General features: G+C 45.3%; 1 protein-coding gene across 9 annotated transcripts in view; it reads left to right on the forward strand.

Moving 5' to 3' along the window:
• Positions 1-12,032, forward strand: part of YEATS2 (YEATS domain containing 2) — a 1,675,245-nt gene that overhangs the window by 1,566,579 nt on the left and 96,634 nt on the right. For all 9 annotated transcript variants that reach the window (XM_033957686.1, XM_033957691.1, XM_033957693.1 and 6 more), the window contains one exon: positions 8,977-9,203. In XM_033957686.1, coding sequence (XP_033813577.1) covers positions 8,977-9,203 — 227 coding nt within the window. The remainder of the gene's footprint in view (positions 1-8,976; positions 9,204-12,032) is intronic.

A 12,032-nucleotide genomic window follows, 5' to 3' on the forward strand; every position in this document is an offset into this window, starting at 1 on the left:
GGTCCCCACGCTGAACTTTCAAGTTCCATTCTTGGAGTCTGAGCGCCGCTCTAGAAAGATATTTATAACTTTCACTATTGTTCCTTTTTTGTTGTTGTTTTGTTATACTCACTTTGGAACAATATTTAGTTTACTCATTTACCCAGTTGTTGATATTGAACAATAGAGGTGAGCCATGAGGATGTCCTCCAACAGATAGATAGATTGAAAAGCGACAAATCACCAGGCCCGGATGGTATCCACCCTAGGGTACTAAAAGAACTAAGAAATGAGATAGCGGGAATACTCCAACGAGTTTGCAACCTATCCTTGAAAACTGGAGAGATCCCGGAGAACTGGAAGATAGCAAATGTTACACCTATCTTTAAAAAGGGGTCAAGAGGAGACCCGGGAAACTATAGGCCAGTCAGTTTGACATCGGTTGCGGGCAAGATGGTAGAAGCATTGATAAAGGACAGCATCTGTGAGCACATCGAAAAAAATGGGCTGATGAAAGCGAGCCAACGTGGCTTCTGCAAGGGAAGATCGTGTCAAACAAACTTACTGCACTTCTTTGAGGAGATAAACAGTCAGTTGGACAAAGGGGAACCCGTAGACATCATTTACCTCGACTTCAAAAAGGCCTTTGACAAGGTACCCCATGAGCGGCTACTTAGGAAGCTGTGGAACCACGGGGTGGAAGGGGACGTGCACAGATGGGTCAAACACTGGTTGGCAGGCAGCAGGCAGAGGGTTGGAGTGAAGGGTCACTACTCGGGCTGGAGGAAGGTCACGAGCGGAGTTCCGCAGGGGTCTGTACTCGGACCGCTGCTGTTCAATGTATTTATCAATGACCTGGAAACGGGGACGAAGTGTGAAGTTATCAAATTTGCAGATGACACTAAACTCTGTAGAAGGGTTAGAAATCCGGAAGAGTGTGAGGACCTACAAAGGGACCTAAACAAACTGTAGGAGTGGGCGAATTAATGGCAGATGGACTTCAATGTAGGGAAATGCAAGGTCATGCATTTAGGGAGAAAGAACCCGATGTTCAGCTACCAAATGGGGGGATTAGAGAAGTAGCCTTGAAAGAGATTTGGGTGTACTGGTGGACACAACAACGAAATCAACAGCACAATGCGCAACCGCCGCGAAGAAGGCAAACAAAATGTTGGGTATTATTAAGAAGGGTATTACGACCAGAACGAGAGAAGTCATACTGCCGTTGTATCGGGCAATGGTGCGCCCGCACCTGGAGTACTGTGTTCAGTATTGGTCACCGTACCTTAAGAAGGATATGGCAATACTTGAGAGGGTCCAGAGGAGAGCGACACGAATGATTAAGGGCATGGAAAACCTTTCATACACTGAAAGATTGGAGAGACTGGGGCTCTTCTCCCTGGAAAAGCGGAGATTCAGAGGAGACATGATAGAGACCCACAAGATCATGAAGGGCATAGAGAGAGTAGAGAGGGACAGATTCTTCAAACTTTCAAAACAAAAAAGAACAAGAGGGCATTCGGAAAAGTTGGAAGGAGACAGATTCAGAACAAATGCTAGGAAGTTTTTCTTTACCCAGCGTGTGGTGGACACCTGGAATGCGCTTCCAGAGGACGTAATAGGACAGAGTACGGTACTGGAGTTCAAGAAAGGATTGGACAATTTCCTGCTGGAAAAAGGGATAGAGGGGTATAGATAGAGGGCTACTGCACAGGTCCTGGACCTGTTGGGCCGCCGCGTGAGCGGACTGCTGGGCACGATGGACCTCGGGTCTGACCCAGTGGAGGCATTGCTTATGTTCTTATGTTAAACAGTCTTTAGAGCGACAACACTTTTTGTATTTAGGACATCTCTGATGTACACCGACATTGTTCAAACATGTCTGTGTCAAACAAAGACGACACCATAATGCACAGGAATGGTCGTGACTATAAGGCTTCTGGCAAAAAGTACAGAAGTTACGCTCAACGTAGAATTTTTTGACATCAGTCATGCCGTAGAAATGGTCATCATGTAACAACAAGAAAAAAGTTTTAGGATACACGGGTTGATCTGATGTTTTAAAGCAGGGGTCCCCAAAGTCCCTCCTTGAGGGCCGAATCCAGTTGAGTTTTCAGGATTTCCCAATGAATATGCATTGAAAGCAGTGCATGCACATAGATCTCATGCATATTCATTGGGGAAATCCTCAAAACCTGACTGTATTCGGCCCTCAAGGAGGGAATTTAGGGACCTCTGTTTTAAAGCAACACCACGAGTTTGTATAAAACACAACTCTTATATTTATCTTTAAATGTTGCTCAATTGTTGCTACATCATCGATCATGACTTTTTTATATAACGACCACCCCAAATCATTATGTATCTTTTCAGCACCTGTTAACATCTCAGCATTAGTGAGTTTTACCGGAGACATAAGTGCCGTAAGACTACCAGCAAAACACAAGTTATTGCCTGTGTTATTCAAATCTATTATACATCATTTTTTTCTGCAAAATCTGGCTAACAGTATAGATTTTAACACTCTATGGGCCCCACCATCCTTGTTTCTTATTACAAATACAACAACACATAGAAACATAAAGACAGATAAAGGCCAATTGGCCCATCTAGTCTGCCCATCCGAAGTAACCATTATCTCTTTCTCTCTCTGAGAGATCCCACGTGTCCCCAGGCCCTTTTGAATTCAGACACAGTCTCTGTCTCCACCACCTCTGCTGGGAGACTGTTCCATGCATCTACCACCCTTTCTGTAAAAAATATTTCCTTTAATTACTCCAGAGCCTATCACCTCTTAACTTCATCCTTCATCCTCTTTGCAAAGTTTCCTTTCAAATGAAAGAGACTCGATTCATGCACATTTACATTATATAGGTATTTAAACGTCTCTATCATATCTCCACTATCCCGCCTTTCTTCAAAAGTATACAGATTGAGATCTTTAAGTCTGTCTCCATATGCCTTATGATGAAGACCACATACCATTTTAATAGCCTTCCTCTGTACCAACTCCATCCTTTTTATATCTTTTTGAAGGTGCGGTCTCCAGAATTGTACACAATATTCTAAATGAGGTCTCACCAGAGTCTTATACAGGGGCATCAATATCTCCCTTTTCCTACTGGCTATACCGGAATAAATCACAGACCTGTATTTCTCTGTGACTTTGATGGAGTTTAGCAACCTGGTCTAAGAAATCATCAGCATTTAGTGATTCGGGATTTAATTTACCAGAAAACAGTTGTGAAAAAGCGATGAATGTAGATGCACCTGCACGTAGTCACCGTGTGAAACTCTGTTGCTAACATTGTCCAGGATATGTTGAATGTCCTGTCGTATGGCATTTTGAGCCTCACGTAATGAAGTTATCCTACCTAAATTAATGAAACAAAATTCTTCTGAATAAAGTACACCATGAAACATGTCCAGTTTACGATCCCATCTTTTCACAAACTGGACTTAGCTAATTGGTTCTGAATCTGTCCTTTGACACATTGTTGCTATCAGAATAATTATCAAATTCATAATGCTCTCCATCTGTGCAGGCCGGCTCTGAGATGCTTTCGTTGTGTGCCTTTTACCTGTTAGACTTTTCTGTCGGGTTCATGGTATCTGCTTGCAACTTTCTTACGTTTTCTTGATCTACAATTTACAACATAACATAGCCGTTAATACACTTTTTTTTTTCTTTGGGGATCTGACTGCCTAATATTTTCTTGATCAACAATTATAAAAGTAATGACATTTTCTTTTTACACTAGTCTCCTTACAACACCAGTATACTTACTATTTCGTTTATCTTCTGGCTTCCGGTAAGGATCCGGCTGTTGGTTAGAACTTGTTGATGTAGAAGGTGTCGGTTCTCCAGTTGTTTCTTGGTCTAATCATAACATAAAAAGGTATGTTTTGTAGATGCTGCCTTTTAAAAAAACAACATACGTGCCAGAAAAATATAACTGAAGGATGAAGACTGTGAAGCCTGTTTAATACAAGCTGAGGGGCAGACATTTCTTTTGCAGACATTTCTTTATAATGCACTATTTAAGTTCTGGTAATATCGCTCTTTTTAGCTGCTTGAAGTAGAGGGTTAATGCCTCCATAGCTGTCTGCCGCGTTTGGATCATAATAAATATCCTTCAGATTCCCTGTTCCAGTCAACTCTGTTAACCTTGCTCTAAATAAAAAAAATGTCTTAAAACTCTGTCTTATAACATGGATAGTTAGGGACCGGGGGGGGGGGGAGGGAGTCAGCATGAGAACTTTATTTCTGACTAGTCTTTAAGCCCGTTACATTAACGGGTGCTAGAATAGATGTGTCTGTCTGTCTGTGTTTCTTTCTCTCTCTCTCCTTGGCCACTGTCTGTGCCCTTCTATCTTCCCCCCTCCCGAGCAAAGCTGTCTGCCCCCAGCACACCCCTCCCCCCAAAGCAGCCCCCTTTCCCTCTCCCTGACTGTCTCTCCATGGCCCCCTTCTGTATTCACCTCAGAGCAAAGCTGTTTTCCCCAGCACACACCTCCCTCCAAAGCAGCCCCCTTTCCCTCTCCCTAACTGTCTTTCCATGGCCCCTTCTGTCTTCCCCCCACAGCAAAGCTGTCTGTCCCCAGTATACTTCCTCCCCACCCAAAGCAGCTCCCTTTCCCTCTCTCTGTCTCTCCATGGCCCCTTTTGTCTGTCCCAAGCACACTTCCCCCCCAAAGCAGCCCCCTTTCCCTCTCCCTATCTCTCCATGGCCCCTTCTGTCTTCCCCCCACAGCAAAGCTGTGTGTCCCCAGCACACTTCCCCCCAGAAGCAGCCCCCCTTTCCCTCTCCCTGTCTCTCCATGGCCTCTTCTGTCTTCCCCCTCCTCCCCAAAGCAGCCTCCTTTCCCTTTCCCCCCGCCCCCCCCCCTGTATTGGCCCCATTCTTACCCTCCCTCCATCCCGGCGTCTTCTGGCCTGCTCCTCTTCAAAGCAGCCTGCAATCGTGGTGGCTGGCTTTAGCGAACCTCGCAGGCCGCTCTCCAACTCGGTAGCACATTCCCTCTGACGCGATTCCGTGCGTCAGAGGGAACGTGCATCCACCTCTTCCATTTCACAAAACAAATTTTGTTCTTATACCCTCCTTTTTACCTTTAGAACCTTTTCAATACGGTATATTCTGTCCTTTAGTGGCTTGACTTTTAGTAATTGTTCAGGATAAAAAGAACCTTGTATAGCTTTGCTCTCGTAATCCTGTAATCTCTGACCCCTGTTTAAAACATCTTTTAGTATAAATATCTCATCTGTCCACATTTGCTCGTAACCTTTCTCAAATTTTCCTATAGCTTTTGACAGCCTCACATGGTCTCCTTTCTTTAAGATGTTTTTTTTTAAATTTCTGCTTGTTAAAGGCTAAGGCCTACGACACTATGACAACACCAGGGAGGCAGTAACATGTTCAGACAGGTTTAAACATGCCTCCCCCTCCCCCCCTTGGCTTTATCAGAGGGTCTGCGAAAACCTTTATGATTTACCAGCTTATTGGTTATCACCTTGAAAATCGGGGTGTTACCCTTTCTCACACACATTAAGTAAGATTTCCTACTGAAATGTCTCTTTTTTTTAAACCAGGAAAGAAAAAAAGGCAACTTTAGAGGCCTTTTTTTTTCTGAGCTGTTTGTGCACTGCAGCCACTGCTCTAACAATTAGATCTTAAAACCGGTCTTTTAACTAAAAGGCTGTTAAAATAAAAGCCACTTTTTTTTTTTCTGGCCACATCGTTTCCGGGGGTTCGACTAAATCTGTTTCCGCTAACATCATCAGAAAATGAATTTCGGTCTCATCAGAAAAGTGCATTTCCAGCGATTCATTTACCCTGTTTCTGCTGATGTTGTCAGAAAACTTCATTTCCGACACTTCATTTACCCTGTTTCCGCCTACATCATCAGAATGTGCACTTCTGGTATGGCAGGCACTCCCATTTCCGCTGATGTCATCAGAAAGCGTATTTCCAGGGTCAAACACACCCATTTCTGCTGATGTCACCAGAAAGTGCATTTCTGGTGATGTGGACTGGGGGCGGGGCATGGGCAGAGCCACCACCTCTCATTCCTATGGGAGGTGCCTGGGCGGGAATGGGCATGGTATGGGTGAGGCCTGGGCAGGGCTTAGGCAAAAGTGAGCAAGGTGTGGGCTGGGTTTGGGTGAAAATGGGTGGGGTTTGGCGGCGAATGGGCATGGTGTGGTGCAGAATGTAGGCAGTGCTTAACCCAGAAGTGAACGCTGATTGGTTGATCCTTATCTTTGACAGCTGTCAATCATTTTGACATGAGGTGTACCCATTATACTACTGACCAACTAAACTCAATTATTAAAAAGTGATTTTTCAGCCTCCGTGCTCTGAGAAGAGTGAGAGCACTTTTTCTCTGTATTGGTTCAATCAATCATTTTGTCAAGGCTGGATTACTGCAATTCAGTGTATTTGGGTCTTTCAAAGGTCTGTCTGCAGACTTCAATTAATACAGAACACTGCAGCTAAACTTATCTTTGGTAAGAGTAAATTTGATCACGTAACCCCTCTGCTCAAGGAATTACATTGGCTTCCAGTGTATCTCAGAATTTAATTTAAGTGCATTTGTATTGTATTTAAGATCCTATTTGGCATTTTTGCCACTTTGATTCCTTTAGACTGGAATGTTCATAGATCTCATCTTGCCAGAAGTTCTCAAAAATTAAAACTTACATTTCCCTCTCTCAGTGGTAAAAACAGAACCTTTAAGAGATTTAAAGCTCCTTTTATGAAGGTGCGCTAGCGTTTTTAGCACACGCACCGGATTAGCATGCGCTATAGCGCACACTAGCTGAAAAATTACCACCTGCTCAAGAATCGGTGTTAGCGGCTAGTGCTGCCCGATTCAGGGGAAAAAAATTTGATTCAATTCGATTCAGCCTATTGAATTGGTTTTTAGATTTGATTCGATTTTCCTGCCCAATTGGGTGTTTTTTTCAAACATCCTGGTGGGTTTATTTATAGCTTTTTCACCCCCTTTTGCTTCTCCTAACCACACTGGCGCTGTGGTATAAACAAAATAAAGAAACAAAAAGGACTTTTCCTCTCTCTGTTAAATCCTAGCTCACGTTTGCGGTCTAACACCAGCTCTGGCAGGATACACTTTTCAAATCTGACATATTGTAATCACAAAACAGAAAATAAAATTATTTTTCTACCTTTTGTTGTCTGATCAATATTCAAATCTTGTTGGTCCCAGGCTCTGGTTGTCTTGCTTGCCGAGGTCTCCTTCTTTCTCCATGCTAACTATCCATCTGCCATCTCTGTCCTCCCCTTCTGTTTCCCTTCCCTCCCCCAGAGGTCTGGCATCTTTCCTTTTTTTCGTCTCCATCCACAGATTCTCAACTACCCTTTCATCCAGCATCTCTCCCTCCTTCCCCACCACCCCAGGGTCCACCATCTCTCCCTTTCTCTTCCCAACTATCCAGTATCTCTATCCCTTATCAACTATCCACACCATCCCTTATGTCCAACTTCTCTCCCTTTCTGTTCCTTCCCTCCCTAAATCCCATTATCCACCATCTCTCTCCCACTCCTCTGTTTTTAGATCCATTATTTCTTCTCCCCAAAGTCCGGCATATGCACGTATCTTTGAACCCCCCTTTCCTCCCTCCCTCCGTGTACTTCTATACCAGAACCCCCTCCCCTGAAGGTCTGTCCCCCTTGAAGGTCTGTTCCCCCTGAAGGCCTGCATCCCCCGAAGGCCTACACCCCACCCCTGAAGGCCTGCCCCCCCGAAGGACTGTACTTCCCCCCGAAGGTCTGTCCCCCCCGAAGGCCTGCACCCCCGTGAAGGTCTGCAATTTCCCTAATGCCTGCACCCCCCTGAAGGCCTGCACCCCCACCTGAAGGCCTGTCCCCCCCGAAGGATTGTCCTGCTCCCCTCCCCCCCGGAAGGCCTGTGTGTTCCCCTCTGGCCTCCTGCACCTCCCTTTACCTGATTGCAGCAGAGAGCACCCTGCAGAAGGGATCGCGGGTACTTTAGCAATCCTTGCAGATTGCCATAGGCCTACGGAGCGGTCGTCCTTCTGCCTCGGTCCTGCCCCTCCTCTGACGTCAGAGGCGGGGTGGTACTGAGGCAGAAGGACGACAGCTCTGGAGGCCTATGGCAACCTACAAGGATTGCTAAAATACCCGCTATCCTTTCTGCAGGCTGCAATCAGGTAAATGGAGGCGCGGGAGGACAGGGGGGAAGCCGCCCACTGCAGCACTTCTCGACTGACGCATGGGATCCTAAAGCAGGAGCGGCAGTGCCGGCCAGCAAGAGGCAGTGCTGCCGATCCTGCTTTAGGGGGCGAGGGGGGAGGGTCAGATGGTGAATCGGGAGGCCGAATTTTTGGGGTTTTGAATCTATTCAAATTGATTCACCTGAAATGAGTAGGTGAATCGATTTGAATTGTGAATCGGGCAGCACTAGTAGCGGCTAGCGCGCGTGGCATTATAGAGCGTGCTATTCCGCGCGTTAAAGCCTTAATGCACCTTCGTAAAAGGAGCCCTTAGTTAATCTTTTGCTTTTAAATTAACCAAATTTTGGATCGCTTTACCGCTTACATTAAGAAGTTTAGGTTCTTTTGCTTTATTCCGGAAAGTTCTGAAAACTTTTTTGTTTGCTAAACATTTTGGAAATTAAGTATTTCAGTCTACTTTTTCTTGTCAAATTTATGTATTATGTTTTACATTATTGTAAACCGAGTCAATATGTGTAATAGTGCGCTGAGTAGCACTGTGGATGATACAACTAAAGGTGTTAGCATAGTCTGCAGCACTGTTTGTGTGGCATTTTTTCTAGGTTTTATATTCTTTTGGCCCTTATAACAAGTTTGAGGTCTCAAAAGTAATTTGCCAAACAAGCAGTAAGGCATGATGGCCTTCAATGCAAGACTTTTTGGTTTGTCTCTTTAGTTGTTTTGCCTTTTTTCAGTATAACTTCATCCGCATTAATCAAAGATACTCTACTTTATTTATTTAGAGTACTCATCTTCTTATTCTTATGCTGAAAAACTCTGTCGAAAATTAGAGGAGATGCAGCAGCTTCTAAAAAGGGAATCTGAGAAGCATGAAGAAGTGGATATATTGAATGTTACAGAGCCATTGAAAATGAGCATTAAAAAGGAAAAGGAAGAGAATGATGAGGAGCTGAAATTCTATCTGCCATCAGTACCATTCTCTGAATTTGTCCAGGACACAGCGCAAGAGGTATAGATATGCTTCATGCAACCATTTACAAGTGATCTTCATGTTTGGTGGTGTATTTTTGAAACAGAAAATCTCTGTACCATTAGAGTGCAATTAATGGGCTAAGAGTTAATTTTCTCTTACCACCTATAAAATGGGGATAGGTGGGGGATTGGTACAAGGTTGCAGAGTCTTTTGCCTTGAAATAAAGGGTTCAAACAGAACTCAGGATCACAGTAACCTAAAAGCTATGTATTTTCAACAGTATCTATAACCTATCTTGAATAATCTAATCTAATGCACAATTTATTAATTGCACTATACCAAAAAGGATCAAGGCGATTTACATTCAAAGAGGCCATATAATCTACATGAAAATAACAAAAGCAATCAATAATTGAAATATCATCAAAACAATAATATTACAAGTCATTTAAAAACATTTGCAAATTTCTATGAATTCACACAAAATATCTGTCCCATAAAAAACAAAAAATGTAAAAAGTCCCCCACAGCCAGTGACAGCCCTCCCTCCTGCCATGCAGAACACCCCTGCACCATGGCCCCAAGCCATTGTGCCCTCCAACCCACCAAAAATGGCAGGAGGGATGCCCACTCCCCCCAACATCCCCCCGAGCCCCCCCCCAGGTACCTTTTAAAAATTTGGAAGCAGGAAGCCCACACTGAGGCTACTGCTTCGGGTCGCCAGTCCTAAATTATGGGCTTCCCCTCCCCGGTACATCATGTGATGCACAGGGAAGGGCCAAATGCCCTGATTGATTGATTCAGTTGCCTAAGGCCCCTCCCAAGGCGTCTGAGCCAATCAGGCCTTAGACACCTCCCTCTGTATCCAGGATACTGAGGGAGGAGCCAAAGACCCTGATTGGCTTGACTAGTTGGGGCTTTAGGCTCCTTCCTCAGTATCCTGGATGCCGAGAGAGGTGTCTAAGGCCTGATTGGCTCTGACGCCTTGGGAGGGATCTTAGGCAACTGAACCAGTCAGGGCATTTAGCTCCTCCCTATGCATCACATGATGCACTGTAGAGGGTAAGGCCCATCATTTAGGACTGGTGGCCCGAAGCAGGAGCCTCAGAGTGGGCTTCCAGCTTTTTAAAAAGGATCGGGGGGAGTGGGCGAAGGAGTGAGCATCCTTCATGCCATTATTTTTTGTTTCGGGGGTGGGGATGTTGGCTTGGGGGAGCCTGGTGCAGGGGGGCCATGGCGCAGAGGTGTTCTGCATGGCAGGAGGGAATGAACATCCATCCTGACTATTTGGGGGGATGGGGATGTGATTGATTCAGAGAAGTCAGTGGCACGGGGGGTGGTTTTGGGGATTTTTAATGGGGCAGATTGTGCATGTGTAACACACACAACATCTATGTGCCATTAAAAAAAAGAAAAGCCCTAACAGCTTTGACAAGAGGTTGCTTCCCTTGTCACTGCTGTTAGGGCTCTGCGCATGTGTCAATTGCTCACTGAGCAATTGATCGGTCATGTTTACCTCTGTGCAAATCATTTGCATGCAAACTTGAAAGCACATCGATCGGAGGAAGTGACGTCACTGACACAAATGGCCGGTTGATCTCAGAGCTCCGCAAGCCTCAACATAATAAAAGCTTTTTCCAGCGCTAAAGCTTAGTGCTCCAATCCCGGATTTATGCCGCTGAGCACTGTCAGCAGTACGGTTGGGGCAATCAAGCTCTTGATGGCGGTACCGCCAAATAAACCTCTAAAAGACTGCGTTCCTCCCGAGTTGCGGCAATGCATTCAAAATGATGGCCGTGGAGGCAGTTAGTACAGCGGGGCCGATGGACACCGACACTGCAATAGCTGAGGTGGCAGCCGTGCCGGTAGCGGCTAATTCTATGGCGGAACTTAAACTGATGCTTCAGGAGATCCATACAGATATTAAATCAGTCTGTACTGAATTATTGACCCTGGCCACATATTTGAAAGGAGAGATCGCAGACCTGGGGCACTGGGTGACTGAGACAGAGGAGGGCCTCAAGTAACAGCATGAGCAATTGCAGGATTTGGATGCAAAAACTAAACATAAGAACATAAGAACATAAGAAGTTGCCTCCGCTGAGGCAGACCATAGGTCCATCCTGCTCAGCGGTCCGCACCCGCGGCGGCCCATCAGGCCCATTGCCTGAGCAATGGTCTATTCCTATCTATACCCCCCAATCCCTTTTTCTTCTAGGAATCTATCCAAACCTTCTTTGAAACCATTTAATGTTTTCTTGTCTACAACAGCCTCTGGAAGCGCGTTCCATGTATCCACCACCCTCTGAGTGAAAAAGAACTTCCTAGCGTTTGTTCTAAACCTGTCCCCTTTCAATTTCTCCGAGTGCCCCCTTGTACTTGTGGCGCCCCTTAATTTGAAAAATCTGCCCCTGTCTATTTTTTCTATGCCCTTCAGGATCTTGAAGGTTTCTATCATGTCTCCTCTAAGTCTTCGCTTCTCCAGGGAGAAAAGTCCCAACTGCTTCAATCTGTCGGTATATGGGAGATTTTCCATTCCCTTTATCAGTTTGGTTGCTCTTCTTTGTACTCCCTCAAGTACCGCCATGTCTTTCTTGAGGTACGGCGACCAGTACTGGACACAGTACTCCAGATGCGGCCGTACCATTGCACGATACAGCGGCATGATGACTTCCTTTGTCCTGGTCGTAATACCCTTCTTAATGATACCCAGCATTCTGTTTGCTTTCCTAGTGGCTGTGGCGCATTGCGCCGATGCCTTCAGTGTTGCGTCTACCATCACTCCCAGGTCTCTCTCCAGGTTACTAACCCCTAGTGGTGTTCCCCCCATTTTGTATGTGAACATCGGGTTCTTTTTCCCCACGT

The sequence above is a fragment of the Geotrypetes seraphini genome, chromosome 9, assembly GCF_902459505.1.
Source record: "Geotrypetes seraphini chromosome 9, aGeoSer1.1, whole genome shotgun sequence".
NCBI classification, from domain to species: Eukaryota; Metazoa; Chordata; class Amphibia; order Gymnophiona; family Dermophiidae; genus Geotrypetes; species Geotrypetes seraphini.